Consider the following 27,476-nt stretch of genomic DNA (forward strand, 5'->3'; position numbering starts at 1 on the left):
AATTGTATATCACTTGAAGGTAGACAAGATATACACTGCACACACTAATGCAACCACTTAAACACAACAGAGTTATAGCTAACAAGCCAACGAAGGTATAAAATGCAATCTTTAATTAAAAGGGGGGGGCAGAAAAACAGGAAAGGGGAACAAAGCTGAGACAAATAGAAAACAAGTACCAAGATTTAAAGCCAAGCATATCAATAATCACATTAAATGTAAATGTTCCAAACACCCAGTTAAAAGGCAGAGGTAGTTAAGTTGGACTCAAAAGTAAGACCCAAACTATATGCTGCCTTCAAGAAATTCACATTAAATATAAGGGTAAAATAGATTAAAAGAAGGGAAAAAGATGTATTATAACACTAATCAAAAGAAAGTTGGAGTGGCTAAAAATAATGTCAGACTTAAGAGAACATTACAAGGAATAAAGAAAGGTCATTTCATAATGATTAAAGATCAATTTATCGAGGATATGACAATTGTAAAAATGCATCTAATAATACAATTTCAAAATATATAGAGCAAATATTGATAGAAATGCCAGAAGAGATATATAAATCCACATTTAGTGTATAATGTCCATATCCTCTCAATAATTTATAGAAGAGTTGTATTTGTATATAGTAGCAGCGAACAACTGGAAATTTAAATTTTAAATAATACAATTTAAATAGTATCAAAAAAATACGAAAAACTTAGGGATCAATCTGCCAAAAGATATGCAAGGCTGAAAACTAAAAAAATTGCTGAGAGAAATTTTTTAAAATCTAGCTCAATGGAAAGACTATGTTCATTGATCAAGACTTAATACTGTTAGGATACCAGTTCTTGCCATATTAATCTACAGACTCAAAACAATACCAAGTAAAATCCCAGGTTTTTTTTTCCCCCAGAAATTGAGAAGCTGATTTTATAATTCAAATAAATATACAAAAGACACAGAAGAGCCAAAACAACTTTTAAAAAGAAGAGCAAAGTTGGAAGGCTGATAATACCTGACCGCAAGACTTACGGAAAGCTACAATAATCAAGTAATAGAGACAGAACAACAGAACAGAAGAGAGTCCAGAAACAGACCCACACATATGTGGTCACTAATTTTTGACAAAGAGGCAAAGGCAGTTCAATGGGGGAAGTACAGGCTTCAACAAATGGCCCCAAAGCAACTGGATGTCCCCACCCAGAATTTCAGTCCATGCCCCACACTGTACACAAAAAACATCTCAAAATGGATCACACAACTAAGTATAAAACCTAAAATTATTAAACTTACAGATGAAATCATAGGAGAAACTCTTTGTGACCTCGAATTAGGCAAGTATTTCTGACATAACACACCAAAAGCATGATCTGTTAAAGAACAGGTAAGCTGGACTTTGTCAACATTTAAAACTTTTTTATTAAAACAGCTGATTGTACTGATCTGTGTGGTACAGAGTTGAATATCAATACATGTGATATGTGATATAGATAATTAGAATATTCAACATTATATCGTTTCTTGTGGCCCTTTGCCAATTCCTCCCTTGCCCCCCTCCCTCTCCCCCTCCCACCTCTGGTAACCTCAGTTCTTTTCTCTCCTTTAGAAAGTTCAACAAATTATTCATTGTTGTATCTTTCTTTTTTTATTTGCTTAGTTTTTAGCTCCCACTTATGAGTGAGGACATGCAGCATGTCTCTTTCTGTGCCTGTCTTATTTCACTTAATGATTTTCTCTAAGTTCACCCACAACATTTAAAACTTCTGCTCTTCAAGACACTTTTAAAAGAATGAAAAGACCAACCACAGGCTGGGGTGAAATATAACTGATAAGGGATTTTCATCCAGAATATATAATTTTTTTAAAAATCCCAGAACTCAATGAGAACAAAACAAAGCCCCGGTGCTGGGCTAGGGTGAGGCCAGCGTGGCCCGGCAGACAGCGTTTAAGGAGACGCTCACTCTTGGGTGCCTCTAAAGGAGCTCCTGGTGTCCATGGCCCGTGTGACCCCCTCCCTTTGGATGTGGGCAAGACTTGTTTCTAACAATAGAATAGAGCAAAACTAATGAGATATCACTTCCACAATCAAGTTCTAAGAGACTGTGACTTCGTCTTGCTCATGCTCTCTTTCCTCACTCGCCTGCTCCAGTGAAACAAGCTGCCTCGTGGTGAGTGGCCTGGTGCAAGGCCGCAGGAGCTAGGCCCTCAGCCCCATAGCTAGGAGGAATTCGATCTTGCCAACAGCCATGCAAGAAATGCCTAGAATGTGGCCTCTGATTCAGTTGCTAATCAAATTACAAATAAGACTTTCCATTCTGGTTCTACTAACCTTAAAGCGATGACTCTGGGAGTTCCACACCACCAGGTCAGGGAGGCCCCCTCGGCAGTGTCGAAAGTCAGCAGCCAGGCGCCTGCACACACCACTGAGGACAGGGCCTCCCAAGCAGGAGACAAGATCCTGAACACAAAACACATGGAGTTAGTCACTGTCCTTGTGACAGGCACTGAAGTAGGCTCAAGTGATTTGTGAGACAGAGAAAAACCTAAAATTCCCACTGGCAAGCTCTGGAAAATCAGTTCTCCTTTCATCAGTTATCAGACTTCTGCCCAGTATGGAAATCCTGGGGAGCTTATAAGGAAGGACTTTGGAGTAAGAACTCAGGACTATGACAGCAGTGACACAGAGGCCAACAGCTGTGGGACAGAGAAGGGGTCCTATCTGCTGGGTCCACAGGTCAAGCCAAAGGAAGCTGTCAACTCAGGGGTAGAAAAGGCATAAGGAGCTTTTTTAATGCCCTAACATGTTTTCATCACCAACAGTGGCATCTGGGCTGGGGGATGGGGTATTAACCTATGCACACATATACTTACAAGTGCAAACGAATCTATCCATATATATGTAAATATATATACACGTACTCCTATGTATGTATGTGTGTGAGTATGTATTTTGATACAGTTGCCAAAAAGACACCCAGCACTGGGGAGGTGTTACTTTGTGACCAAATCTTGCCATGCAGGTAAACCATTACCTGAGCTTGCTGAAGAGAAGTGAAGCGATCCCAGTTAACAAGGGAAGCCACTCTGCCCTCCTGGGCATGCCACACAGCTGCCACCCAGGCTCGCAGGCTCTTGGCAGGGGCACTGTGAATCAGCTGCAGCCTGGCCTCAAGGGCTGGCCCCCTGCTGGTGAAGAAGCTGTCTGTGTACAAGTCCAGTGGGAAGGCCTGTGTCACAGCAAAAGCAAGCTCTCATACCGTGTCAGGAGAAGGCTGGGATAATCGGAAGAATATTCGGTACCTACAAAACTTGGAAACTGGCCAGTTGGTTAACACATCCTTTCCTTCAAGAGACATGTAAAAATTATCTGGTGTATGTAATCTGTTATAAAAGCAATTTATTCCACTGTTTTTTTGGAGTGATAATTTGAAAAAGAAATGTTTTTTTAGCTTAAATCGGTAGACATCTCAGCAGGCCCATGTGATAATGTATGTGACAGCCCCTGGCACAGTGGCTGGGCCATGCAGGTGCTCATTGAAGGCTGAATCTGAAGGCACTTTGTACTGAAAGTATAAAATGCAATGTTGCAGGTAGACAACGTTTAAAACTTAACATCCTTACCTTTGAAATTCTACCAATCAGAGTTTAAGCTATTTTTACAGTGGAGTTAGCAATGTGAGGTGTGGATGACCCAAAAGACCTTAACAGAGACAAGTCTCTGACAGCAACAGACATGCAGTGCACAGGTGGGGCCAAGTCACAACCGTGCACAGTGTCCTTGCGGTCCACGTCACAGGTTTACCTGGTAGGCGTTTCTGAAGACGTCAGGTATCCCATCCATGAAGATTACATCCCACAAGAGGAGGCCACACAGGGTGCTGAAGGTAGACCCTTCCCCATGAATCCCTACGACAAAGTCACACACACACGCAGGGAAAATCAGTTTTACCTATCTGTTTTGTCTTCTTTATTTTACTCGTCCATACAGGTGTTATCAGCACCACGCTCTGACCAGCTGTTTCTTCAAAAACACCACCATAACTTACTGCACACTTGATTTCAAGGAAAGAATAGGAATATTTTAGGTTCAGTAGCAAATGCTGTTTTCATGCTGTTCCTAGCCCATTTTTTATACTCTACTGTTTATAAACAGAAGCTTTGTTTAAGGGCAAAAATCTTAGTAACCATGGAAAAACTCAAATGAATACTTCAAAGCCACAAAGCAGTGGTTCTCAAACTTTAGTGAATAACTTAAGAAACATACTTGGAAAAAAAAAAAAAAAAGTTGATTCCCTCCTCAGGCTCCAGAGAGTGTGACTTAGTGTCCGGGCTGAGCGCAGAGTCCCTGTGAGAGCTCTGGTGCAGGTATCCCCTCAGCCACCCCTGAAAAAACACTTCCCCGAGGGGATCTGGTAGGAGGAGGCCTGGCAGCAGCTACCCCACGCCCTTGAATGTAGCAGGCGCTGTCTCCATGCACCTCGCTCACCCGAGCATCACATGCTCTGGCCTGAGCCGTGTTCCCAGTGTTCCCAGCACTCAGGGCTTTCACACCACCTTCGGCCTTAAAGGGCATCTATTTCAGGCTGTGCCTCCGCACATCACACACACATCATCCTGGTTGGGAGCCAACTTCAGAGGGAGAAATCAGTGCCTGAGGCCATACAAAAAGCCAGAGGCAGAGTCTGGAGCAGGACGAAGGGCTCAGGTCATGGCACAGCACACAGGCCTGTGTACCTGAGCGAGCCCCAGCTCCCCAGGCCTTCTCTCCAAGCCAGGCTTCTCTGCACCTGACCAGGGTGGCTGTGTGGACAACTCCCCACATTACTGCCATGGCCAAGAGGGTGCCGGACACCAGGGCCTGTCCTGACACACCCATGCTAGCAGAAAAGCTGCTCTGGCTGGTCTCCCCTGCTACACACAGACCCCGCTCCACCTGTGCATGAGGCCACAGTGAGAAGGGGTAAAAGCAGAGGCCAGTCAGCCACAGCTCATCTGCACAGGGCTTCCTGCTCACCCTGTGCCACTTGAAAGGACACATGGGACAGAGACCTGCCCTCCACAAGGAGCGGTGTGTGCCGGCTCCCATGGCCTGCGTCCTTGAGGCTGTGCTGGGCTCTCTCTGTCTGTCCCCCTCTCAATTCTAGCCCCTTGTCCCTGCAGCCTGTCTCCATGATTCAAAAGGACAGCAGCAGGAACAACAGGACACAGGTGTCCTGGTTGCAGCCAAGTCCTCTAACTTTTACTAGAAAGCTTTGTGCCAGGGTACTGGGCTCTTGCCGGCCAGGAATAAAGCTGGGGCTTGATCTCTCATCAGCTTTCTGTCCTGGTGTGTACACTGTTCAGTCACTCCTGAATTCCTAAGCGGTGTGTGCTACGCGTTCCTACTAGAAGTGAGATCGCTTTTGGGGGGATCTTTCTGAGTAACTCAGAAATAACTGTGCCTGTAGGGGGTCTGTGAGTGCCCTGACACAAACGCCCCTCTGGAACAAAGCCTGGCAGCAAGGGTTCAGCTCATTTTCACTGCACTAATTTTATTAAATGAAAAGTATTTCATATAAAAATATTTTACCCTCCGGGAAAGGAGTTGTGTCTGTCTTGCAGGCTCGTGGCTCAACTGAAAGCATTTCAGAATGCTTGGCTCCCAGTCTGCCCGCTGGGCCACAGCGTCTGCCCCCGCTTCTGCCCCACCCAGGGTTCACATACTCTGCAACGCATCCTCTGGGGCTGGACTTTCACTCCAATCTTCGTCTCTAGCCTTCTGACCCACTGTCCTAACTGCATCCTCTCTGGACTTGGCACTTCTTCCCTGATGGCATCACCCTCCCTGTAAGTGGTAAAGATACCATGCAGACTAATCCTAATGCTCACCAGAAGGAAACCTGGATTTTGTAAAATCGTATCTGGCAGTTGTCCTCTGATGGTCCTCATTGGTCTTCTGACCACTCACATGATACTGAAGTGAAATCATGTCCTGACTTTCACACATCTGAAGATATTGGCGTGTTGTTAACACTAGTAGCCCTAGAGCACGGGTGCAGGGAAGGGAGTCCTGCCTAACCTAGACACGAGGACAGAAGGACTCGATCGGCGTCCTGGGAGGGACCCGCGTGTGCACACAGCCAGCACCCTGAGATGATGTCTGGAGAGAGGGAGGGGGAGAGGACAGAAGGAAGGCCGTATGGAACTGGGTAGGTTCATGGGCTCCAGCATTCTATCCTCTCCACGGTACAAAGGCATGTGCACTGTCTTCCATCACAAAAACATTTTGAAAAGGAGCACGTTGGAGCCACTCTGAGGTGTCTCCAGGACAGCGGCCTGCGCCACACCTCGTCTCTGATAAGAGAAAGAGGAGCTGCCTCTCTTGTTACCTGCTCTTACTTTTTCTGCTCAGTTCTACATTTTACTAAGGGTCAAGAGTGACAATTTCATTTTACCAGTTATAAGGCAAATAAGTCTGTTCTTGAGCCTAGGCCTTAGATAAAGCATGGAATTGATAGTTCATCCTGAAACCAAAAACCAAGAAAGTAAAAGAGAGGAAGAGAAGTTGATGTTGATAAATACACAAACACAAGCCACTTCCAACTGACAAAAGAGATGAGTCAACTATTTAAAAACAAAACGTTCTCTGCTAGGCTTACCACATGACAACAGAGACACCTAGAGCATCTCTCATTTTTAAAGAAGCCACAAAAAGAGCAAACACACAGCCCTCTGCACTCGCAGGGTCCACCCGTGACACGTGTAGTCCATGGACTGGGCCACGCTTCTGGAAGGGCAGCAAGGGGACCCTTCCCCAGAGAGGGTCCTTGCCCTCAGCTGTTCCTGTGCATATGATGACCCTCTAAGAAGAGCGTTACACTGCAAATCCACAGATGGCACAAAAGGCCCAGTGCCAACCATGCAACTGGCAGAGGAGGGGCTGAGCAGGTTCTAAACTCCTCTGGGTCTACTCAGGTTATTCTCAGTGGCCGAGTCCCACCCCCAAATACGGTCTCTGTCATAGTCCATGTGCAGTTCCTCTCTCAGCCCCACCCAGCCACATACAGAAGCTCACTCCACAGGCATAGACCCTCTGAGGACAGCCTCAGCAGACTGTCATGACTTGAAGGACCTGGTTGACCCTCTAAGGCCAGCACATAGGTCGGGCAGAAGGTGGGGGCTCAAGGCCAGCTCCCAGCACTCACAAGCAGGGAGGCAGGGGGGTGCTTGGCTCTGCGGGGAGGTGAGGCACAGGATTTAGGGTCCAGGTCTATCGAGGCTGGCGTGCAGCCTCCCTCTCCATGGCCAGGAGACATGTGTTCAGTTTCTCTCAGCTGCTGAGTTCAGCTGCATGCCACATTGGTTTCTCACTACTGGACATTTACATCCCAATGAGCAGATGCCAGGCACCTTCACCATCCCTCCTTTCTACCCTGCAACAGCCACTGTGACTCTAAGCTTACAGCCCTAGGACTCCCATTCTTGAAATTTACCAGAATTCTGACTTGGGCTCTAAACATTTCAGAAAATGGCCTCTGAATGAAACCTACAAAATTCAAAACCAAGAAGACACCAAGGAATACAGATTAACCCCCTGTGAAAACAGGACTGGAGGCAACCTTGACCATGGTCCCTGTGCACTTCTGGTTTAAAGAAACAAAAGTATCTCAGCAGCTCAAGGAACAAAGTCACGCTCAAGCTCAAGAGGCACAAGACCACCTGCCCCTGCACTGCACAGGCACGTACACACGCACACACACACAACAGACATGTTCACACATGTGCATTAGTGCACACACACGTGTGCCCACCCATGCCTTCCTCTCCCACCAATAAAAAAGAAACCAAAGAAAGTGAAAGGCAGAAGAGATGCTGGGCTCATGGAAACCAGTACGGCTTTTCTCCTACTAACTGCATTTCCATCAACGATGCCACTGTTTTACATTGAGGTCCCAGCCCCCCAGGAGTGCACCAGCAAAGATGGTGCAGGAGGGGCAGGGGAGACCACCACAGAGTCACTGGAAAGGAAGCTGGGAAGAGCTCTGATTCTTACGTCCATTCCCCTCCCTCAGTTGGATGCAGAGAGCTCATTTTACAAGGGATTCCAATCGCTGCTCTTTTTCACAGCTCCTCTGGTTCCACTGATGCTGGCATCCCCGGCCTTGCTCCTTTGATCTCCTCAAAGCTGTGACCTGACTCGGGGCCTGCTCACCCCTCTCAGGACAGCCCGGCCCTCAGCTCCTCCAGCAGCTTGTTATCAGGCAGCCTCTCTGGTGTCCCCTCCCAAGCCCAACACCAGCTGAGAGCAAAAGTGGCCTCGCTTGCTTCTGACCTCCCACTGGACAGCGCTGTTCCTCGTGGGTGCTAGGGGGTGAATACTGACCGAATGGGAAGACCACCTTTAAATGCTCTACTTGGTAAACTCCTTTTCCACCCGTGCTCCCCCAGCAGCAGTGTTTTCTACTGTGGGAGAGGACAGAGAGATGACAGAAACCCATTACTGACAAACCGTCCATCATGCAGCACTGTCCACCCATGTGGTGATGGGTAGGATGGGAGAAAAGTTGCTGCTTACCCTGGTCAAAGCCACTGTGTCTGTAATAGGCCAGCGCCAGCTCCTCCACAGAGCACAGGACCGTGGTGGGGGTGGCAGCCTCCCTGGCCTCCATCACAAACACAGACTTGCCCATCCCACGCTGCGGGCACAGCCTGCCCGTGATGGTCACCTGGGATGGCAGCACAAGAACGCCCGTCAGCCTCGCTCCAGCGAAACTCCCTGGAAACCCACCCGCAGTGTCCTGAGGATGAGCTTTCCTACCCCAAAGCCAGCCACTCAGCAGACCGCACGGCATGTGGCCCACGCTTGCACACCTATGAGGATGTGACAGTTCACTGTCCCGGCCCTGGGACGGCATCTGCCACCAGGGCTGCCGTCCAGGCCCCTGACTAGCAGGTGAAACTGGCAGATGCTGTGAGTCCCTACTCAGGGGTTGTGTCACTCCATCCAGGGTGTGATCAAACCAGCCAGCCCAGGCGTCAGGGTGAAGATGAGGGCAGTGGCCATGCCACTGTCCAAAATGAGCTCTAGGGTGTTCCAAGTCTAAAAGAAGATATGCCCCCAAAAACCATCCTAGCTTGCTTCCAGCCAGAAAAAACCCAAGGGTTTAAGTCCAAAGCGTTGGAAGGATATGTACTTACGTGCCTCACGTCTCCCACGCTCATTTCTGGTAGCTGATGGAGGAGATGCGTGTACCTTTTACAGCTTGGAGACTCTCGCAGGCGCACAGCTCTCTGATAAAGTGAAAGACGGTGCCCTGTTCTCACATCTGGATCCGCCAGCCCTTCCATGATGCACTTAATAGCCTAGCAGATAACATGGTCACACATCAGGATTCCAGAAGATCCTCTGGGAGCATCCATTAATTTAGTTGGACAGGAAACTCCACTGTTAGTTATTCAATTTTGCTAATTAGCAAATGAGCAAACAGCACTTCTAGAAATACAGGCTACTTCTTTAGATCTTAATCAGATGTTTTTAACGCACAGAGCAACCATATTCTTCACTGTAAATGTGCCAAAACACAGCCGGCCTATTATCCACGTGGACAGTGGATCCCAGCGGCCACCTCCTCACAGACAGCACGAACCTCAGGGACACCCCTATGTCATGGGCCAGAGAAGAGTTTAGAGGAAAACTTGGCTCAGTGATTCTCGGGACATCACCTGGGGAGCTTTGAAAGAAAACGTGTGTCCTACTCCTGATCCACAGAATGAGAATCTCCAAAGCAGGGCCCAGACACCTGACCATGTCACAGCCCCAGGTGAATCTCCCATGCAGTCAAGAACCACATTCCTTATAAGGAGAGGAATCTAGATTTGGATCAGTTAAATGTATTTCCTAAGGTTCTTCAAAGTCAGACAAACAGAAATACTGAAAACCACAGGAGATACTACTTCACACCTACTGGTATGCCTATAATCAAAAAAATGGAAATTAAGTGTTAACAAGGATGTGAATTGGAACCCTCATGCATTGCTGGTAAAAATGGTACAAACAGGGCCAGACAGCTCGGTTGGTTAAAGCACGGTGTTATAACACCAAGGTGAAGAGCTCGGATCCCCATACCGGCCAGCCACCAAAAAATAAAAATTTTTAAAATGTTGCAAACACTGTGACAAACAGTTCAGCTAAACAAAGAATTACCATATGACCCAGCGCTTCTACTCTTAGGGAGAGCCCAGAGAATTGAAAACAGGGACTTAAACAGATATCTGTACACCCATGTTCACAGCAGCATTATTGACAATAGCCAAAAGGTGGACACAATGCAAGTGTCCATCAACAGATGAGAAGATAAAATGTGGTATATTCTCTAGCCTTAAAAATGAAGTCCTGATACAACATGGACGAAGCTTAGAAACTTTATGCTAAGTGAAATAAGCCAGACACAAAAGGATAAACAGTATTTCATTCTACTTACATGAAATATCTAGAATAGACACATAAGTAAAGACAGAAACTAGACTAGAGGTTACCATGGGCTGGGGGAAGGGAAACTGGAGAGGAGTTGCTTAGTAGTTACAGAGTTTCTATTTGGTGATGGACAGTGGTGTTAGTTGCACAACAGAGTATAATTAATGCCACTGCATTACATACCTAAAAACTGTTTAATGGCCAATTTTCCATATGCTAGATACATTTTACAACAGAAAAAAAAAACAGAAAAGCACCAAACTGAAAATCAATGAAGGTTCAGGTCAACAGGAGTGACCTGAATCCAGAGGTGAGAATGAGCCGCAGAAGCAGCAGGGCCGGGGGTGGAGGCCTGGTCCCAGGAGGGGCTGCTCAGGCCAGCTCCACCTCTGCCCTGGCCAGGCCTTGGTCACCTGCTGGCTCACAGCAGGAATAAGCATGCAGCGAGTAGATTCCTTCCCTGGAGACTAATGCAAAGCACATAAGGAATGGTAACAAAATAACAAAGCTCTGAGTGCAGCTGGTAAGACCTCTGGGAAAAGGGTAAAAGGAAGTAGGATTGTTTAGCATCATCTCAAAAAAAAGCTGAGTGGCTTGTCTGCCCCTATGAATAGGAGTGAATGCTCCTATTGGTAGAACTGTGACCAAGGACGAAATCTGCCAAATCTTTTGAATCTTTATTTCACTGAAAATAAGAGGGGACATAAATACAAGCTTCCTCTATTCCACGTTTGGTTCTGGGCTAACGAGGATTTCTCCTGCTACTGCAGCCTCCATAGACATGGAGGGGTCAGGCAGCTCCACACCCACCTCCACAAGAGAAAACAGCGGTTGCTGGCTTTTCCCCTGGCACTCAAGGTAACACAGCACTTTTTCAGTTTAAGGCAGTAAAACCAGTAAGTCATGTTTCCACATTCCATGGTCAATTTTTTCCACCCCTATATCACCCTGACTCAGTGTGCCACTGGAAAAGACAAAATCTTGCATAGGCACAGTTCCCTCATTCAATGCCAGGCTGGAACGGAGATGGGAGGGAGGGGACCCAAGGCAGCCACACAAAGAGCCACTGTTGCCACCAGCTCAACAGCAGCATTCTCTGAGCTCCCATCCTGCCTGGCTGCAGAGGCGACAGAATCCCTCTACTTCCAAGTCTGCCAAGATCCACAGGAAACATGGGGACCAGTGACAGAAGTCGGCCTGCTCGGGGCTAGTCAGACAAGACAACACATGTCCCAACAGCAGACAGAGCAAAATGCCTCCGAGAGCACAGAGTTACTCCTAAGTGCCTGCAGTAAGAGAAGGAAGGGAATGTTTTTTCATCACTCTTTCCACCTGGAGGCCCTGTACAACAAAAAAAGAAAATCACCATTTCCAAAACAAAAAACACTTTCCTTGAAGGCATTTGCTGAGGGCTGAGACGTCTCACTCTCCCTCTCCTTTAACTCCTAGATGCTAATTCCTAAATCCCAACAGAGTCCACTGCCATCTCATCTCCCAAATCAGTGAAGAGAAGACAAAAGCCTCCTGTCTTTATTGTAAAGCTTGTGTCAGCCTCCCTAGCATTTCTTCTGGGGTTGGAAGAACATGGACAAAAGAAGTATGTAAACAGAAGAAATAAATGTTCTAATTACATTTAGATTTTTAAGGCATTTAAAAGATTGCCGTATTTTAAAAATTCATTTAAACATAAAAAAAGCCCCACATATGTTTCATTACTGAGTACCAGTTCCAGGCGCTTCAAGTGCTGGTGTAAGTTAAGAGCCAGTCGATCCCACCATCGGCCTCTGCTGTCAGGACAATAAATTCTCTGAGACAAAAGGCTTTCCAGTTCCTTGACGGCTTCCTATTGCAACAATAACAGAAAGCTCATTAGACTCACACACACACAGAATGAACTATAATTATATTTAGAAGCCAAAAGGATTGATAAAGTATATTTGTAACAATCTTTCCACTCTAAAATAAGGCCAAGGACCCTGGACTGCCAGGGCAGGGACTCTGAGATGCTCTGTGGAGTGGGAGTGAGTTCCCTGATGTATCCCTACTTGTCACCTGGGTCCTCTGCCTATTGGTGCTGAGCTTATGGAGGCCTGTGAGGACTGCACGACATCCTCTGCAAACCAAGTCAGCCACTGCAGAGTCACACAAGATCAAGCCCCAGGCAGCCGAGCACTGCTCAGGGCTGACGAGCCCCCATGCTTCTGGGAACCCAGCAAGTCACAGGACCTGCAGGAGGGATTTGGGACAGGCAGGACAGTAATGAGGGGTATCCTCATTCAAACACCCTACTCAACAGGAAGCCCTCTAGATTCATGTAAATACTGCTCAGTCATTCATGTTAATCTTTTGTGGTTCATGGATCTCTTTGAAACATGTAATGATCTACCCCAGAAAAATGCATAAACCCCCCCACACACACAATGTTAGGGTTCAGATTCCCCAAAGCCCATCCACAGATCCTCCTAGGATTCACAGACCCAAAAACCCAGCTTTAGCATATCCTCACTGTAAAATAACATTTTCAATACAGAAATATCAAACATGACAAAAGTGAACTCTAGCAACTTCACAGTGTTTAAATGAGGATATGACCATATTTATAATTTCTGATTATAAATTACTTCCAGACAACCTATGACAGCTGAGAGGGAAGCATAAGGGGATATGAGACTTCCACCTTAGAAATTTTGGGGGCCCTCCCAAGTCTCCCACCTAGTTCTGAAAGAGACTCGGGCTCAGGCTGCAGAGACCTGGCCGGCTCTCCCCACAGGGCTCTATCGTGACCCTCAGGCCACCCGGGTAGAGACACACCAACTCATGAGCAAGCAAAACAGCTGTTCACCTTCAGCCATCTTCTCTCCACTAACCTGAGAGCCAGCAGGTCGCCTACACTAGACACCCTTCTGTATATCACTGTGTGCTGACCCAATACGCAGGGAACGCTGGGACCCCAGGGGTTTCCCTCACAGGTTTGCTGCAGCCACATCCTACAAGGTGGGCAGGGCCATGTGCTCTAACCTCATACAGGTGAAGTCTCTGCAATATTTCAACATTCCGAGACAGAATCGTTGTATAAATCCACCCAACAGTGTAACACCGCAGAAACAGTGGTAATTGCTCATGGTATCTAAAACGAAGATATACAACAATAGTTTAATTATCTGGTTATTTGTTGTAAGACAATTGTAAGTAAGAAGTGATAAAGCAGACTGAACTCCTAGCTTTCAAAAATATATATTCTAAATACTTTCTGTTGTGGACAGTTTCCTATACCACAAACCTACACTCTCCCCATCAGCCACCATGTCTCGGGTCACCCAGTAAAGTGGGACGACAACAACTGGTAATGCTCCAACCGGGTCAGTAGACTCTGGCCCACAGCACACCAGGGCCCACTGCCTGATTTCCTAAATCCTGCAAACTAAGAATGCTTTTTACACTTTTAAGTGATTAAAATAAACCAAAAGGAGACTACTACTCTGCAGGATGTGAAAATTACATGAAACTCAAATTTCAGTGTCCATAAACAAGGGTTACTGGAGCACAGTCAAGCTCATTCATCTACGTGCTGCCCGTGGCTGCATGTGCACTAACAACAAGGACAGAGTGATGTCGCTGCCACAGAGACCATGTGGCCTGCAAAGCCTAAATATCAACTAATTAGCGCTCTGCAGAAGAAGCTTATCAACCTCTGCTTTCCAGTAATCTAATTTCCTGGCTATGATTTTAAGTCAATATATTTCTTTATAAAAAATATGACCTAAATGTTTTTCTTGAAAGAATCATTTGATAACACTAATTTTTTTCTCATCACTATGTAATAACAAAGGAAAAGAATTTCTTAACAAATACTGAAGGTGTTTAGCATTCATCACACAGAACAGTAAGAGATCATGTGCCACGTACTTGGAACTGTTCAAGTGATGTCGCTCGGGTTGTCTTTTCCAGAGTAACTCCTACTGAGTTTCCATCAGAAGGACACGCCCAGTACGCTTCCCATGTCTGTCCTGCTGCTGGGTCTCCCCACATTAAATTCAGCGCACCAGGGCTCAGGGAAGCCAGCCCAGCAGATGGCAAAATGAAAGCCGGGCACTGCTCACTTGAAGGACTGCTGTGCAGGAATCCGAGTTCCAGAAAACTCACTCTAAACTTGCAGACATTTCCTTCTATTGCACACAGCACTTGACTCTATGCAAAGTGAGTAAAAAACTCAATTCCTCAGCTAGTTCGACCACAGAGCAAGTGAAGTGTGTTCTTCATGAAGAAAATTACTGTAAGTGGTTGGAGTAACTCAGTCAATAAGTTAATTTTGGCAGGAACCTAAGAAAAAAATCTCACCTCAAGGAAGGGTGGTTTTTCAGTTTGTCCCAGTCCCTCTTTGCACATTGAGAGAGCTCCTTAGCTTCTTCCCAGTTCCCACTGGCCATCGCAGTGGAAATGTCACTCAGCAAGTGCACAGCAGCTGCATACCTGGGGAAAATGCCATCCAATTTTCACATATGAATGAGTGTTTCCACAAAAATTACCACATCCCACCTCGAGATCTAATCCTAAACAGTAAAAGTGTGTTTTTGAAAATATGAGGGTTCTTTAAATTTTAATCTAGCAAGAACATAGCATAACTAACCCAATGGAGTAGCCCAGAAAACTGATACAGGCCAGGCCATCAGACTAGAAAGACAAACGCATTTACACTGTATTACTGCATAACGTGTTCCATTATATAAACCTGACAGTGATCGGCTCATCACTCTCAATTTCTAGCACTTGTTCATCATTTATTCATTCAACCACCTGGCAGCAACCATGTAAACATGTAACTGACTTCAGAATTGGAGTAAGATGTAGACTTTGATAGTTTAACAACTTATAGTCAGAGGTAGCCAGAGGGGTACTGCCCAAGCAAAGAGGATTACTTGGGATATTTCAAAAATGAGTTCAGGAACACTGGGAGATAGCAATGCTGAAATGTTGACACCACTTAGCTGAAGAAAGACGTCTCCTCATTGCTGCTGCTTTTTTTTTTTTTTAGCGTCTGGCCTATATGGGGATCCAAACCCCTATAACACTGAGCTCTAACCAACTAGACTACCTGCCCAGCCCCTCATTGCTTCTGTATACCAAAAACAAAAATATTTGACCAATGAATTCTAAAATAAACTAAAATATTCTAAAATAAAAACAAAAGAAATTATCTCTGAATGTAAAAACTTGCTCACAAATTCTTAGGTCTCATTCTTTCACGGTATGCTACTGGACAATTTGAATGTCACTAAGAAAAGACAGTGCACAGAGAATAGCCTAGAGGCTGGTACAGCCTGGCAGGAGTGCCCTCCCCACCCCAGCAGGCAGGTGGTCAGTAGAGGCCCCCAGCACCCAGCATCACAGCTTGATCCGAGTCTCACCTTAAAAAGACCATCTAAAACCAACCCCATTGTGCCCCACCTCCTGTCTCTCTTCACCACCACCAAGCCAGCCCCCATCATCAATGGACTCATGCGGGCAGTGCCCACCCCTCCCCTGAGGGGTGCCTGGCACTGCTGAACAGGGAAAGCATCCTCTCCCAGCGCCCCCCCCCCGCCCCGCCCTCTGCACCCCGCCTTCTCTAACCCTGGCGGAGCGCAGCCCCCCGCAGCCTCCCTCCTTGCAGCCCTCCCACCCCGGCTGCCACTGCGGAGGGAGCAGCCGTCCTTTCTGCCCCTGCTGCTCCCAAATCCCAAATCATCCTCCTTCCGCCTTGGAAGCCCCCGTTCCTGGGAAGCCCACGTCTCTCCTTGAGGGCATCTGCTGATCTTCCTGCACCGGCCAGCGCCAGCGGCTTCTGTCACCTTCCGAAACCGTCACCTCATCCTTGCTCCACCTCCCATCACCCCGGCCCGTGACTTTGACATCTGTGAGAGCAGAGCGCTCTCTCAGTTCCCAGAACCCCTCCGATTACCCCCTTCTCCGCTCCTCTTCTGCCAACCACGTGCCCAGGCCACTCAGAACCTTCTCGCCACTGCCCCCGCCCCAGCTCCGGGGCTGCCGAGGCCACTGCTCCAGCTCCGCACACTCCCCACCCCCACCGAGCGCGTCCCCTCCAGCCCCAGGCGGGCGCCTCCTGTACCCGCAGCCTCTCCCCGGCCCAGCCACCCCAGCACGTGCGCACACGGACGCCTGCTCTCGCTGTCCCCAGGGCCCTGATCTCCTGCAGGCGGTCACAGGACCAGGCTGACCGCTGTCACCTCACTGCAGACCCCAGGCTGAGGACGGGCACGTGCTCTTGCCGCTCAGCGCAAGGAGAGGTCTGTCCCCCCTGTGCGGGACCGCGCCCCCTCCGCTGCCTCCCGCAGCCCCCACCACGCAGCCTGCGCTGCGACTCCTGCCCAGGACAGGGCAGGGTCAGGAGAAGCAGCTCGGGCTCGCCCTTTTCTCCTCCTTCCTCCCTCTGCGCTCGCACCCCAGCCCCGCCGGCTTTTCGAGGGTCTGTCCTGGGCTTGTCCCCTTCTCCTTCACCATCAACCCCTCCTTTCCACGCTCATCAGCGCATGCACACACACACGTGCACACGCACCAGCACGTCCTGTCTCTGAGAATCCACGAAAGGACACTGCCTCGCCCTCACGTGCACCACAGCCACACCTGCCCCAGCTGTGTTACCACCTCCCCTTCCTCCCCACCGGCTTCGGTTCCCCCCACGAGTCCCTCTGCAGCTCTCTTGCCCGGGTCACCAACAGCGCACCTCTCGCTAAACCCAATGGGCACTTTTCTGGCCCCACGTTCACTCCACCTCCTCACTACTTCACACAAGTGACTATTCATCCTTGCGACGCTGTCTTCTCTAGGCTTCTAAGTGACACCTGCTCGGATTCTCCTGCTTTCCTGGCTGCTCCCCGTCTCTGCCCATCTCTGAATGCCGCTGCCACCCCGCCTTCCTCCTCTTCTCCCTCGGGACCTCGTTCAGGTCCCTGGCTTCAAACACCACACGCATGCCAGTGGCTCTCAAAGTTCTCTCCAGGCTAGACCTGTTCCCTGAGCTCCTGACAGCACGTCCCACGCCACACGACAGCTTCACCTGAGCACTGATGGCACCCCACACGCCGACTCTGCAGCATCACGCCCCCAACACCGTAGCACTCCACGGCCCCCATCGCACTGGATGGCACCCCCCACCCCAAGGCTGGACACCAGAGCCACCCTGGATCCACTCCTCCCTTCTCCACCTCCACCTAGTGGTGGTCAAGTCTCATCTGTTCCATTTCCAGACCATCTCATGTGGACTGTCCTCTCCACTGCTGCCACCACCAGCCCCAGGCAGCCCTCCTTCCCCTAGACCACCACCAAGGTCAACCTAGCTTTCCTGAGGCTTCTCCTGCTACCCTGTAACCCCTGTCCACAGGATGCTTTTGTAACAACATGGAACAGATCACGCACCTGCCTAAACCTCTTATGTGGCTTCCGTTACTCAGGGAACAGATTCAGCCTGCTCACCAGAGATCCGAGGCCGAGCACCTCTGGCTGCTGCAGTCCTGGCTAGCTGGCCACTACTGCCCCTGGAGCTTTAGCACAGAGTTCTCCCGAGTTTTTCCAACTCGGCCAGCTCCTTCCTGCCTCAGGCCTGCACAGACCTCTGAGCAGGGATGCAGGCTCCCAGGTCCCTACATGGCTACCTCCTCTTCATTCTAAGTCCCACTTCAGATGTCACCTCTCCAGGGACACTCTCCCTGACACTTTGCCTATAAAGTTGAACTGCTCTGGCCCACCCCTCAATTACCAAGCACTTTCACACACTGTAATTACTCTATTTCCTGTCTCCCGACTGAAACATACCCCTATGATGGCAGAGACCCTACCTTGTTCACCGCTGCAACCCCACTACCTAGGCACATAATAGGCACATGACATTCAACTCATTTTTATTGACTAAATGAGAAAAAAGAAGGAAAGGACAAATTATCTCAAGTATAGAGGTGGACAAAAAGGGTTCTCAGGCCAGGTATCTTATTACCAGGTATTATATCATGCAATTTGAGTTTCCCTTATCCAAAATGCTTGGGACCAGAAGTGTTTCAGATTTTGAATTTTTTAGGATTTTGGAATATTTGCAGAATACATAACAGTTGAGCATCCCTAATCTGAAAATCTGAAATCCAAAATGTTCCTTTGAGCGTCATGTCAGTGCTCAAAAAATTTCTGATTTTGGAGCATGTCAGATTTTGGACTTTTGCTTCAGGGATGCTCAGCCTGTGCAAGGCACTTCAAAGTGTTAATGGAAAGATTCGTATTGTCTTTTCCTTCTATTTTTCCATGAACTTTTTGAATACCCTTGTGTTATCCTTCCAGAAGTCAATTAAATCCCATTTCATTTAAAAGTTAAGGCCCTTTGTGTAACAAAGGGGTTTGTAATTATTTTTATCACATACAGCATACCTACTTTCTAGAAAGAATATGGAATGTTTTATTTTTTCTCTTTAGTTCCCCACCTTTGAACTTGTTCACCGTGGTTTTGTCAGTCACAGAACCAAAAAGTAATCCGCCTTCTATATAACAGTAATAATGACAATTATAATAATAATTAATATGTACTAGGCATCCTCCGCAGACCAGGCTCTAAGCACTTCACATGTATCAACACATATCTGTAAGACCATGCTACTATTCTCCCCATTTTCCAGATAAAGAAACTGAGGCACAGAGTGTTTTCATAGTTCCTTAATATAGACAGACTGTAACCTGGCTTCAAAGTACACATTCTCACAAAAGAAAAAAGCATAAAGCCACTAAAAACAAAAAAGGTGAAAACAGGGTAAGAGGAAATAGTCATATTATAAGATTTGACTAAAAAAGTTATTCCAATTGAACACAAGTAAGATACTAAGTTCATGACAGCAAAGGCAAAATGGGCTAAAATCAGTTTTTATTCACACTGCTCTGATTTGATAATTTCAATAACTTATTTTTAAAGCAGATGGCTTCTCAAGAAACACTTAAAGGATTTTATTAAAAGTAAGTATCAGAGTCAATTCTGGTTAAATTTGTGTCATAAACCTTAAATCAAGAATCAAAATGACATTTCAGGAAATCAAAATTCATTTCTCTTATAAAAGGTATTTTTTTGTTAGGAAATCCAGGTGGATTTTTTTTCTGTAAGACCTACACTATTGTTTCTTATCAAAACCTACTTTTGCTGGTCAAACCAAATTTTCAGTAAATCCATGTACCAATATAAATTAGTGAAAATGTCTAGTTTTTCACATACATGATTATTATTAGCTTTATCTGAAGCGTTGTTACTAGAAATCATTCATCTTCAGCCTTGTTAGTGCCAACAACATATTCACGAGGCAGGTTTGTTAAAACGTCTATATTAAAAGAACACTCCCTGCAATGCTACTTGGAAACATGAGCAGGGAAAAGTCTTGTAGCTCTAACTCAAAACTCATGAGTTTTGGCAACTTTAATCTAAGAACATTTCTATATTCTCCCTCTAGTCTCAGAAATGTATACAAGTGAGGCAAAAAAGATAACAAAACACAAAAACTTCAAAACTGTCTTGGTTGTGAACCTAGTGTTTCTACCTTGGCTGGCAAAAAAATATTAATAATAAAACCTTTTACTAAATTTCAAAATACACACACAGATATTGCAGTGAACTAACGTGATCTTACCTGATAAGATCTTCTCTGTCTTGAAAGATTCGGGTTTTTCGATTGATAGTGTAACTAGGAAACTGCATTCGGTCGAGAGTGACCAACAGCACAGTAGAAAGCTGTCCCTGGCCACCACACGCAGCTTCTTCATCCTCCACTGAGTCGGTCACTGAAAACAGCAGCAAGACCCGGGAAAACACAGCCCTGGGGCCTTTACACAATCTGAGTGCCTGTCCAGCCAAGTCTTTAGCTCTGAAAAGTGTGCAATATAGAAATATCTTTCTGTTTTTTAAGCATTTGGATGTCAGATTTTACAAGTTATTTTCGTCTAAAATAAAGATAAATGGCATTCAGCACTCTAAACCGGAAGCAACTCTACCACCTGCAGCCGTGTGACAGAGGAGAGTTACTTAACCTTTCTGGGGCCCAGAGCCTACCTAGGGACACAGAGAGGATTAAATTAGTTTATGTTTCCAAATGGTTCCACACATGGTTTGGCTCAACAAAAGTGTTTCCTTCCCTAGCCACAGAGAAGGATGGGGTTTACCCTACCCTGGTTGTAAATATTTAAAATGCCTGGAAAAGTTTCATAAAAGTATTAACTATTCAACAGTTACCAATCTGCAGTTCTTGATTCAAGTGATGACTTAGATTAAAACAACAGATATTTAATTAAAATGTCAATCAAAGGCTCTTGGTAAAGCATCAGATTTTGTGTACAAGGAAGTGGTACAAATGTGCACCAGGGTTTGGTGCTGTTCTCTAATGTACAAAGCGTTCCAGGAACATCTCCATTCCAGGGTAACCTTAGAGTAAAGTCAGTTCAATCATGGACGTCTGCGAGGTTTGGAGGTCTGGATCACATCCAACTCCAAGTGGCCCTCTGGACTCTAGCAACTTAAATACCATCTATAGCAGGACTTCTCAGCCTCAGCATTGTTGACATTCAGATTACTGAATTTAACCGGATAATTCTTTGTTGTTGGGGGCTGTCTCGTGCATTACAGGATGCTCCGCAGCATGCCTGGCCTCCACTTGCCATTAGCACCACCCCCCCAATGGTGACAACCAAAAATGTATCCAAATGATGCCCGAAGCGCCCAGCAGAGAAGCACTACTCTAGTGGAAGGCCTCACACCTTCCCATCACAGGAGCTATTACACCAAAAGAAGTGCTGCAAACCAGGTGTGCCACCATCACAGAGGTGAGGGGACAGACATGGGATTCCTCTCACACCTCCACCTCCGTGCAGAGCCCCAGGGATGCCACCAGTGGACACAGCCTCCGGGCTGTAGAAGGAAGCATTAATCATGGAAAACTGAGCAAGAACTCCCTACTAGGGCTAAGGAAGTGTAAATAATGTGCCTTTTCCTGTTTCCTCACGATAACAGTAGAGTGAGATAGCCAGGCACTGCCCTAGTGAGGGCTGTCAGGGATGCTCTGAAATTCCACTGTGGGGCTCTACAAAGTGATGAAATAAAGGACAACCCTAAAGGACAGTGATTTTTAGCATGACTAAAATAACTCAAGAACTTATTTTCAAGTCCAAAGTCAGTGATAAAAAATGTTCATCTTATTTCTTTTATTATATCTGTTCTATGCTAAGTGCTTATACTGAGAGAGAAATGTTAATTTTAATGTTTACTTGTTACATATAAAATTAACATCAAATACTTAAGAAATACAACAAAAGGAAGGACTTAGAAGACATTTAACATACCACAGGGATGAGGATTTTATACTTCTAAAGTCAATTAACTATCAATGCATAATTTATTAAAATACTTTTTTAAAATATAAAATATGAACTTTCTACAAGTGTTGGTATTGAAATTTTTGTTAATGATGTCTTCCTTATCATACCTATGTTTTATTAAAGGTTAGTATCTCCCCTTTGAAAATGGCTCTTGACATATGATATCATTTTAAAGTGTTTTCAAAAGCATCATTTCACTTAATCCTCCAAAATAGTGGATTCCCAGACTAAATAAAGTTGGTAAAGTTTCATTTTATGGATAACATGAGCAAACAAAATCAATTCTAAAATTTTCTGTAATCTTCCCCAAACTGAAATAATTCAAGGTCTTCCTGAGGACAAAAAAACCACCCACAGTTTTAGATAAATTGTTAACTCAAGAAAAGTTGAATCTTAAGATCAACAGATTACACTTCAATAGAAAGTTTACTAAAATAAAAATGTGGCTGAATAGTTTACCCTAAAATCTTGGAAGAGTAGTAGTTAAAACTGTATTTTTCTTGGATCATAAAATACTAGAATTCCCCAAGCCTACTGCCTTGCTCTACTGCCTACTGATTCCTCTTGGTCCTAGAAATTAGTATGGTCTTATGGTAAGAATTTTGAATAATAAGCCAAGACAGAATCCAGGCAATTGTAATTAAGGCTCTCCCAGCCTCTCAAACTAATTGCAACTGAAATAAGCAATCACAATTCAAAAAAGAATACAACCTATTATAATAAGTTAATATGTGCTATCAACATTTTAAATGTTTTTACTGTAACAATAGCCAACAAAACCTTTTTAAAATCACTGCACCGATTCCAGGCTGATTCTTGCCCCAAGTGCACACTGAACGCTGTCTGGCCAATTTGAGAAAGGCGTCCACCAGCTGCTGTCTCTGTCCGTTGGGGTTCGCCAAGTGGAAGGTCTTGGCCAGGGTCTTTAGTTCAGGAGCAGAAAGTAGTTCAAGTACTTCAGAGAGTTCTTGCAACTCAGATTCTGAAAGTTAAAAAAAAAAAAAATTTTAAATAGTTTTAAACAATTTTACTATTTTTTAGCTTTATTTACTTTAGGAAGAAGAAAGTTTAGTTAGATGCAAATAACATAAAACTCTACTGTACAAATTTTAATTAGTTTTCCAAACCAATTATTAAAGTATATAGAAAATAAATATCTCTTAAAAGTTGTAAGATAATAGATTTTCTCACTAAAAAAGGAAGGAAAACATGAATAAAACAAAGACAGATATGGACAGCCATCATGGTTTGGGCACCCTGCCTAAAAGCTTCCTGGAATCTACATTGCCTGTCTTTCTCATCACAAAACCTCCAACGAGACCTCTCCAAAGCAGGTCACAGAGTAAACAGATCACTAGCTCTGCTCTCCCCACATGCCTCTCCCTGCTGCCATGCAGCAATACTGGCTTCAGACACACCAGCTTATTCTGTCACAAAGATGAGGAATCTAGAGGAGTCAAGCTCTCACTGGGAGGGCACAGAGGGGACATTTCTTCTGTGGCACACAGCACTGTATTAGTCCCTAGGGGACTCTAGTCCTAAACCTGCTACGGTCAAGAAAACAATAGCTGACAATCTTTCCTAGCAGTCTTAACCCGGGCTAAGAATGGCTTCAGCATCACATAAATAATTTGTTGCCCTAAGATTAAACGCTCAATTAAAAGAACATCACTATTTACCAAGCACGGACCTGGAGCTGGCACCATACGAATATTCCCATTGTTCTCCAGAAACCTAATCTTCAGGTCACATTCTCATTTCATATGTCATTGCACTAGTCATACCTGTCTGCAGAAAGCCCGTGTGCTTCAACTCCTCAACCACAGATGTTAAATCTGGGCCAATCTCTCCATATTCTAGTTTATCCATCTTAATCCAGCTTAATTTACGTTGAAAGAGCCTCACATACAACTTCTGACCGCTAGCTGCAATAAAGTTAAGAAAAATGGTGAAAAACACTACTTTTCTGCTAAAAACAACATACAAACATTTATTTTTTAAACCCGACGGGAGTAAATATACTCTATCAGAAATACACACATGCTTACCATATGTATAATTAAGTCATTTTACAGTATAAACATAAACAATAAAAAAGTTCCAATTTGGTAATAATTATTGGTCATTTTAAAACCTCTAAAATTAAGTTCCCCCATTTTCTAGCCACCAACTCTTCTACTCTCTCAGAGAAGCCCTACCCAATATTCTAGTTATATTGTTCTCTGTTTTTAGTTTTATATGCATTATTCATTTTTGGTTGAAAATAATCTGAAAAAAATTATCCCCAAAATGTCTAGGGCAGTCTCTGGTAGGGCAGTCTTCTCTAACTCAGTGATCTTGGCCAAGCCACTTCACTAAACTGTATGGTCTCAGTTTCCCTGTTACCCAGATTACCTTTAAATTTCTGCCAACTCTAAAATAGTGTAATTGTATTTTTTTAATTTTCAACATTTATTTTCCTTTTTTTCTTTAAAGAGGCAAAACCAATTAGCAGCATTATTTTCACACACAGATAAATTGTACATGATTCTCCACGGAGAGCTATACACAGAATTTGCCTAATTTACACTAGGGCAACTGCCCATATTTCTCAATTATATGGAAGCACAGATACTCACATGAATGAATCAAACAAATACTCACATGAACGCAATCAGCACCCAACCCAAGAATTGTGACTGCTTTGGATAGAACACAAGTAGAGGTGGAAGTGATGTGGCTACTCTACAGAGCTGTGCCGAGAAGTATCACTCACATGTGAAAAAGTAATACAAGGAATACTGTAATTCCATTGTATGAATTTAAAACAAAAATCCTTCTGAAACACTAGTAGTAATGTTCAGTACTTTTCTTTTAATCTACTGAGGAGTCAGGCATGGCTCATTTTACTCGAGGACAGTGTGACCACCAAGTAAGCTTCTCCTACCTCAAAGGGACTCAGTCCCACAGAGCCATCATGGCCCTTTGGATTAACAGTGCAGCAACACCAGAGTGGCTTTTGTCCAAACCTGTACTACTGGCTTGGAGCCACCACCAGCCACCAAGGATTTGAGGCATAGACTGGTATTTTTAAATGTACCAATCTAAGCTTGAAAGGTGCCATTTCCTCCCCACCCTAACTTTAAAGGGCGAATGCATGAATTTAAAATGTTGTTGGGGGAAAGAAAATATGCCTCAGGTGGGGTTTTTTTTTTCCTGTATTTTTACTTTACCTTCATTTTTGAAAAAATGGTGTGTGCAAACAACAAAAGCACCCAACAGTAAAGCTTGATCACAAGCTCCAAATGCAAAGTATGTTTCTCTAAGTTACACTGTATTGTTTTAAAGCACAAAATCTTGTCTTTCTTACATGCATATTGTTCCCCAAAGGTACCCTGCAGTAGGCTGATTCCCAGGAAGACTTCCACGCAGCACTCTACAAAAGAACAGCGCCTCCTGGTGGTCACAACACACCCAAGTCAGGACAGCAAACGGGAAACAAAAACTGGGAAGCAAATAGGCTTCAGCTACCTGATAATTGATAAAATTTAGTTAGTATTCCCTTCTCCTGCTCATCAAAGAGCATCATATCATCTTCATTCTCAAGTGCGGCTTTCAGCACCACAAGGAAACTCCGAAGGTAGTAAGGGTGATTCGGTGGCGTTTGAGTTGTTTTTCCAGGAACATTGCAGTCTGACCCCTGCTCCAAAGGAATGCTGCAAGTGATCTCACTCTTTAAGCCACTGGCACCTTCCAGAGGAAGTTCTTGGGTGTGACTCCATTTAGAAGCATCATTTGCAGAACTACAAGATTTCGCCTCTGAATCTGGCAACTGTGTTTTAGCTTCTGAAGCAACAGTCATTTTTACCTCTTCACAATTACGTGCCTCACACCCTTCAACATCTTTACCGTCTACTCCTTTGACACCCTCCTGCTTTACAAGACTGTCTTCTGAACTGGACTTTAATTTATTCCAAAGAGTTACACCTGGTGAAATTGAAATGGGAGCATTATCTGAGAAGCCTGGGGCAAGGACTGATTTCCCACATTCCTGGGTAGCCTCTTGGCTCTCAGTGTCCATCATTTTACTCTTTTTTGCCGTATGTTCAGGAGTACACTCTTCATTTAGAGAATCACATGTAAAAATGTTTTCCTTTTGAGAACTGTTCTCCAAAATTTGATCTTTGTCCGCAGTTACTGAACAGTTATCAACCAGGCTCCTCATGACTGTGGATACAGAACTCTGTGGACTATGAATTGCAAATTCTTCATTCTTATCTATTGAATTTTTAGCATTTATGTATTTTCTGGACAATTTAGAAGACAGGCTTCCCAAAGAAATGACTTTCACATCACGATTTCTCAGTTCATCCTGACTATTGCACACAAAGTCATCATTACTTTTAAAGTAGGGACTGGTCTGCTGTTTTACACCCATTTTTGCTGAATCCCTTTGGCCAGGAGTTAGACTCGTCTTTGGTGGTGATGAATTCTTTGGCCTTACATTTTCTAAGGCGATATTGGTTAAATCCACAGTGGTTACAGGTGATGTCATTAAGCCAACCTGTACTGGATCAACTTGAACAAAGTCATCGTTGTTAGCACACATTTCGTCAACGTGCCGGTTTAAGTCATATCTTGGCACCATTTTACTACAAATGGGGCAGGCAAGTTTAGCAGGTGGTGCATTGTTAAAGTACGAAATAATAGATCCTTGTTTTTTAGTTTTGCTGATAGATAAGCTTCTACGGGGTCTTTTTTCGTCAGGAGATTTCCCCTCTGACATCATGAGGATGACAACCACTGGGTGTTCGGGGTGACAAAACACAGGATATCCCAGGTGAAAGAGAGCAACCCTCACTTTTACTTTCTTGACTTGAAAGAGTAAGTGGGATTTACTTGACTTTATGATATTTTAGACAATTTCTTCCTAAAAAAAAAAAAAAAAGCACGTATGGATGACAACATTTTTATGAATTCAACCAGAGGAGGAAAAAACCAAACTCTGAAACGTGGACCGGTAGGCAGCGTCTCCGGGGTGGAGACAGAGCGCCGGGCTGGAGACGAAGGCCGCGGCTCTAAGCCCCGCTCTGCACGGATCGACTCCTAAGGGTGGTTTCTAAGATCCCTTGCAGATCTGAAGTCATCCGTCTTTAAAAGGGGGGAATCTGATATCCCAGACCCTTCTGCAGAACCACTACATCAGTAGCTTTCCCGTGTGACATGGGGACCATCTGCGCGTCCCCCAGCGCGAACCGGGCCTCACAGGCCTGCACAGAGGAGCGCCCAGCTCAGGTCACCTGGGCGCACGCCTGGCCGCCCCCGCGCTTCCCCGGCCCCGCCGCCGCCTGGCCGCTCCCGCGCTCCCCAGACCTCGCCGCCGCGCTCCCCCGGCCGCCGCCGCGCTCCCCCGGCCACCCCCGCGCTCCCCCGACCCCGCCACGGCCCAGGCGACCCCGCACCTCCCACCGGCCCCACGCGCCGGCGTCCCAGGCATTCCCAGCCGATCCCAGGCTCGCGTCCACAGGCTCGGCCAGTGGAGGCCCGAGCGATCGATCTCCTTCCTCTCCCACGTCGCCGGCTGCCCCGTCGGTGGCTGAGGCCGCCCAGCGCGGAGGGACAGCCGGCGCCTCCCTTTCTCTCGCCCAGGAGGAGGCGGCCGCCCGGCTCCCTGCT

General features: G+C 45.6%; 1 protein-coding gene across 2 annotated transcripts in view; it reads right to left on the reverse strand.

Annotated features, from left to right (window-relative positions):
* Nucleotides 1-27,128, reverse strand: part of FAN1 (FANCD2 and FANCI associated nuclease 1) — a 34,194-nt gene extending 7,066 nt beyond the window's left edge. For both annotated transcript variants that reach the window (XM_063088819.1, XM_063088818.1), the window contains exons 1-12: nt 25,332-27,128; nt 23,606-23,746; nt 22,602-22,803; nt 20,084-20,317; nt 14,775-14,906; nt 13,455-13,563; nt 12,160-12,279; nt 9,161-9,325; nt 8,538-8,688; nt 3,786-3,889; nt 3,016-3,210; nt 2,313-2,441 (exon numbers count right to left, since the gene is read on the reverse strand). In XM_063088819.1, coding sequence (XP_062944889.1) covers nt 2,313-2,441; nt 3,016-3,210; nt 3,786-3,889; nt 8,538-8,688; nt 9,161-9,325; nt 12,160-12,279; nt 13,455-13,563; nt 14,775-14,906; nt 20,084-20,317; nt 22,602-22,803; nt 23,606-23,746; nt 25,332-26,589 — 2,940 coding nt within the window. In that variant the 5' untranslated portion in view covers nt 26,590-27,128. The remainder of the gene's footprint in view (nt 1-2,312; nt 2,442-3,015; nt 3,211-3,785; nt 3,890-8,537; nt 8,689-9,160; nt 9,326-12,159; nt 12,280-13,454; nt 13,564-14,774; nt 14,907-20,083; nt 20,318-22,601; nt 22,804-23,605; nt 23,747-25,331) is intronic.
* Nucleotides 27,129-27,476: the final 348 nt, after the last annotated feature.

The sequence above is a fragment of the Cynocephalus volans genome, chromosome 3 (genome assembly GCF_027409185.1).
Source record: "Cynocephalus volans isolate mCynVol1 chromosome 3, mCynVol1.pri, whole genome shotgun sequence".
In the NCBI taxonomy this organism is placed as follows: domain Eukaryota; kingdom Metazoa; phylum Chordata; class Mammalia; order Dermoptera; family Cynocephalidae; genus Cynocephalus; species Cynocephalus volans.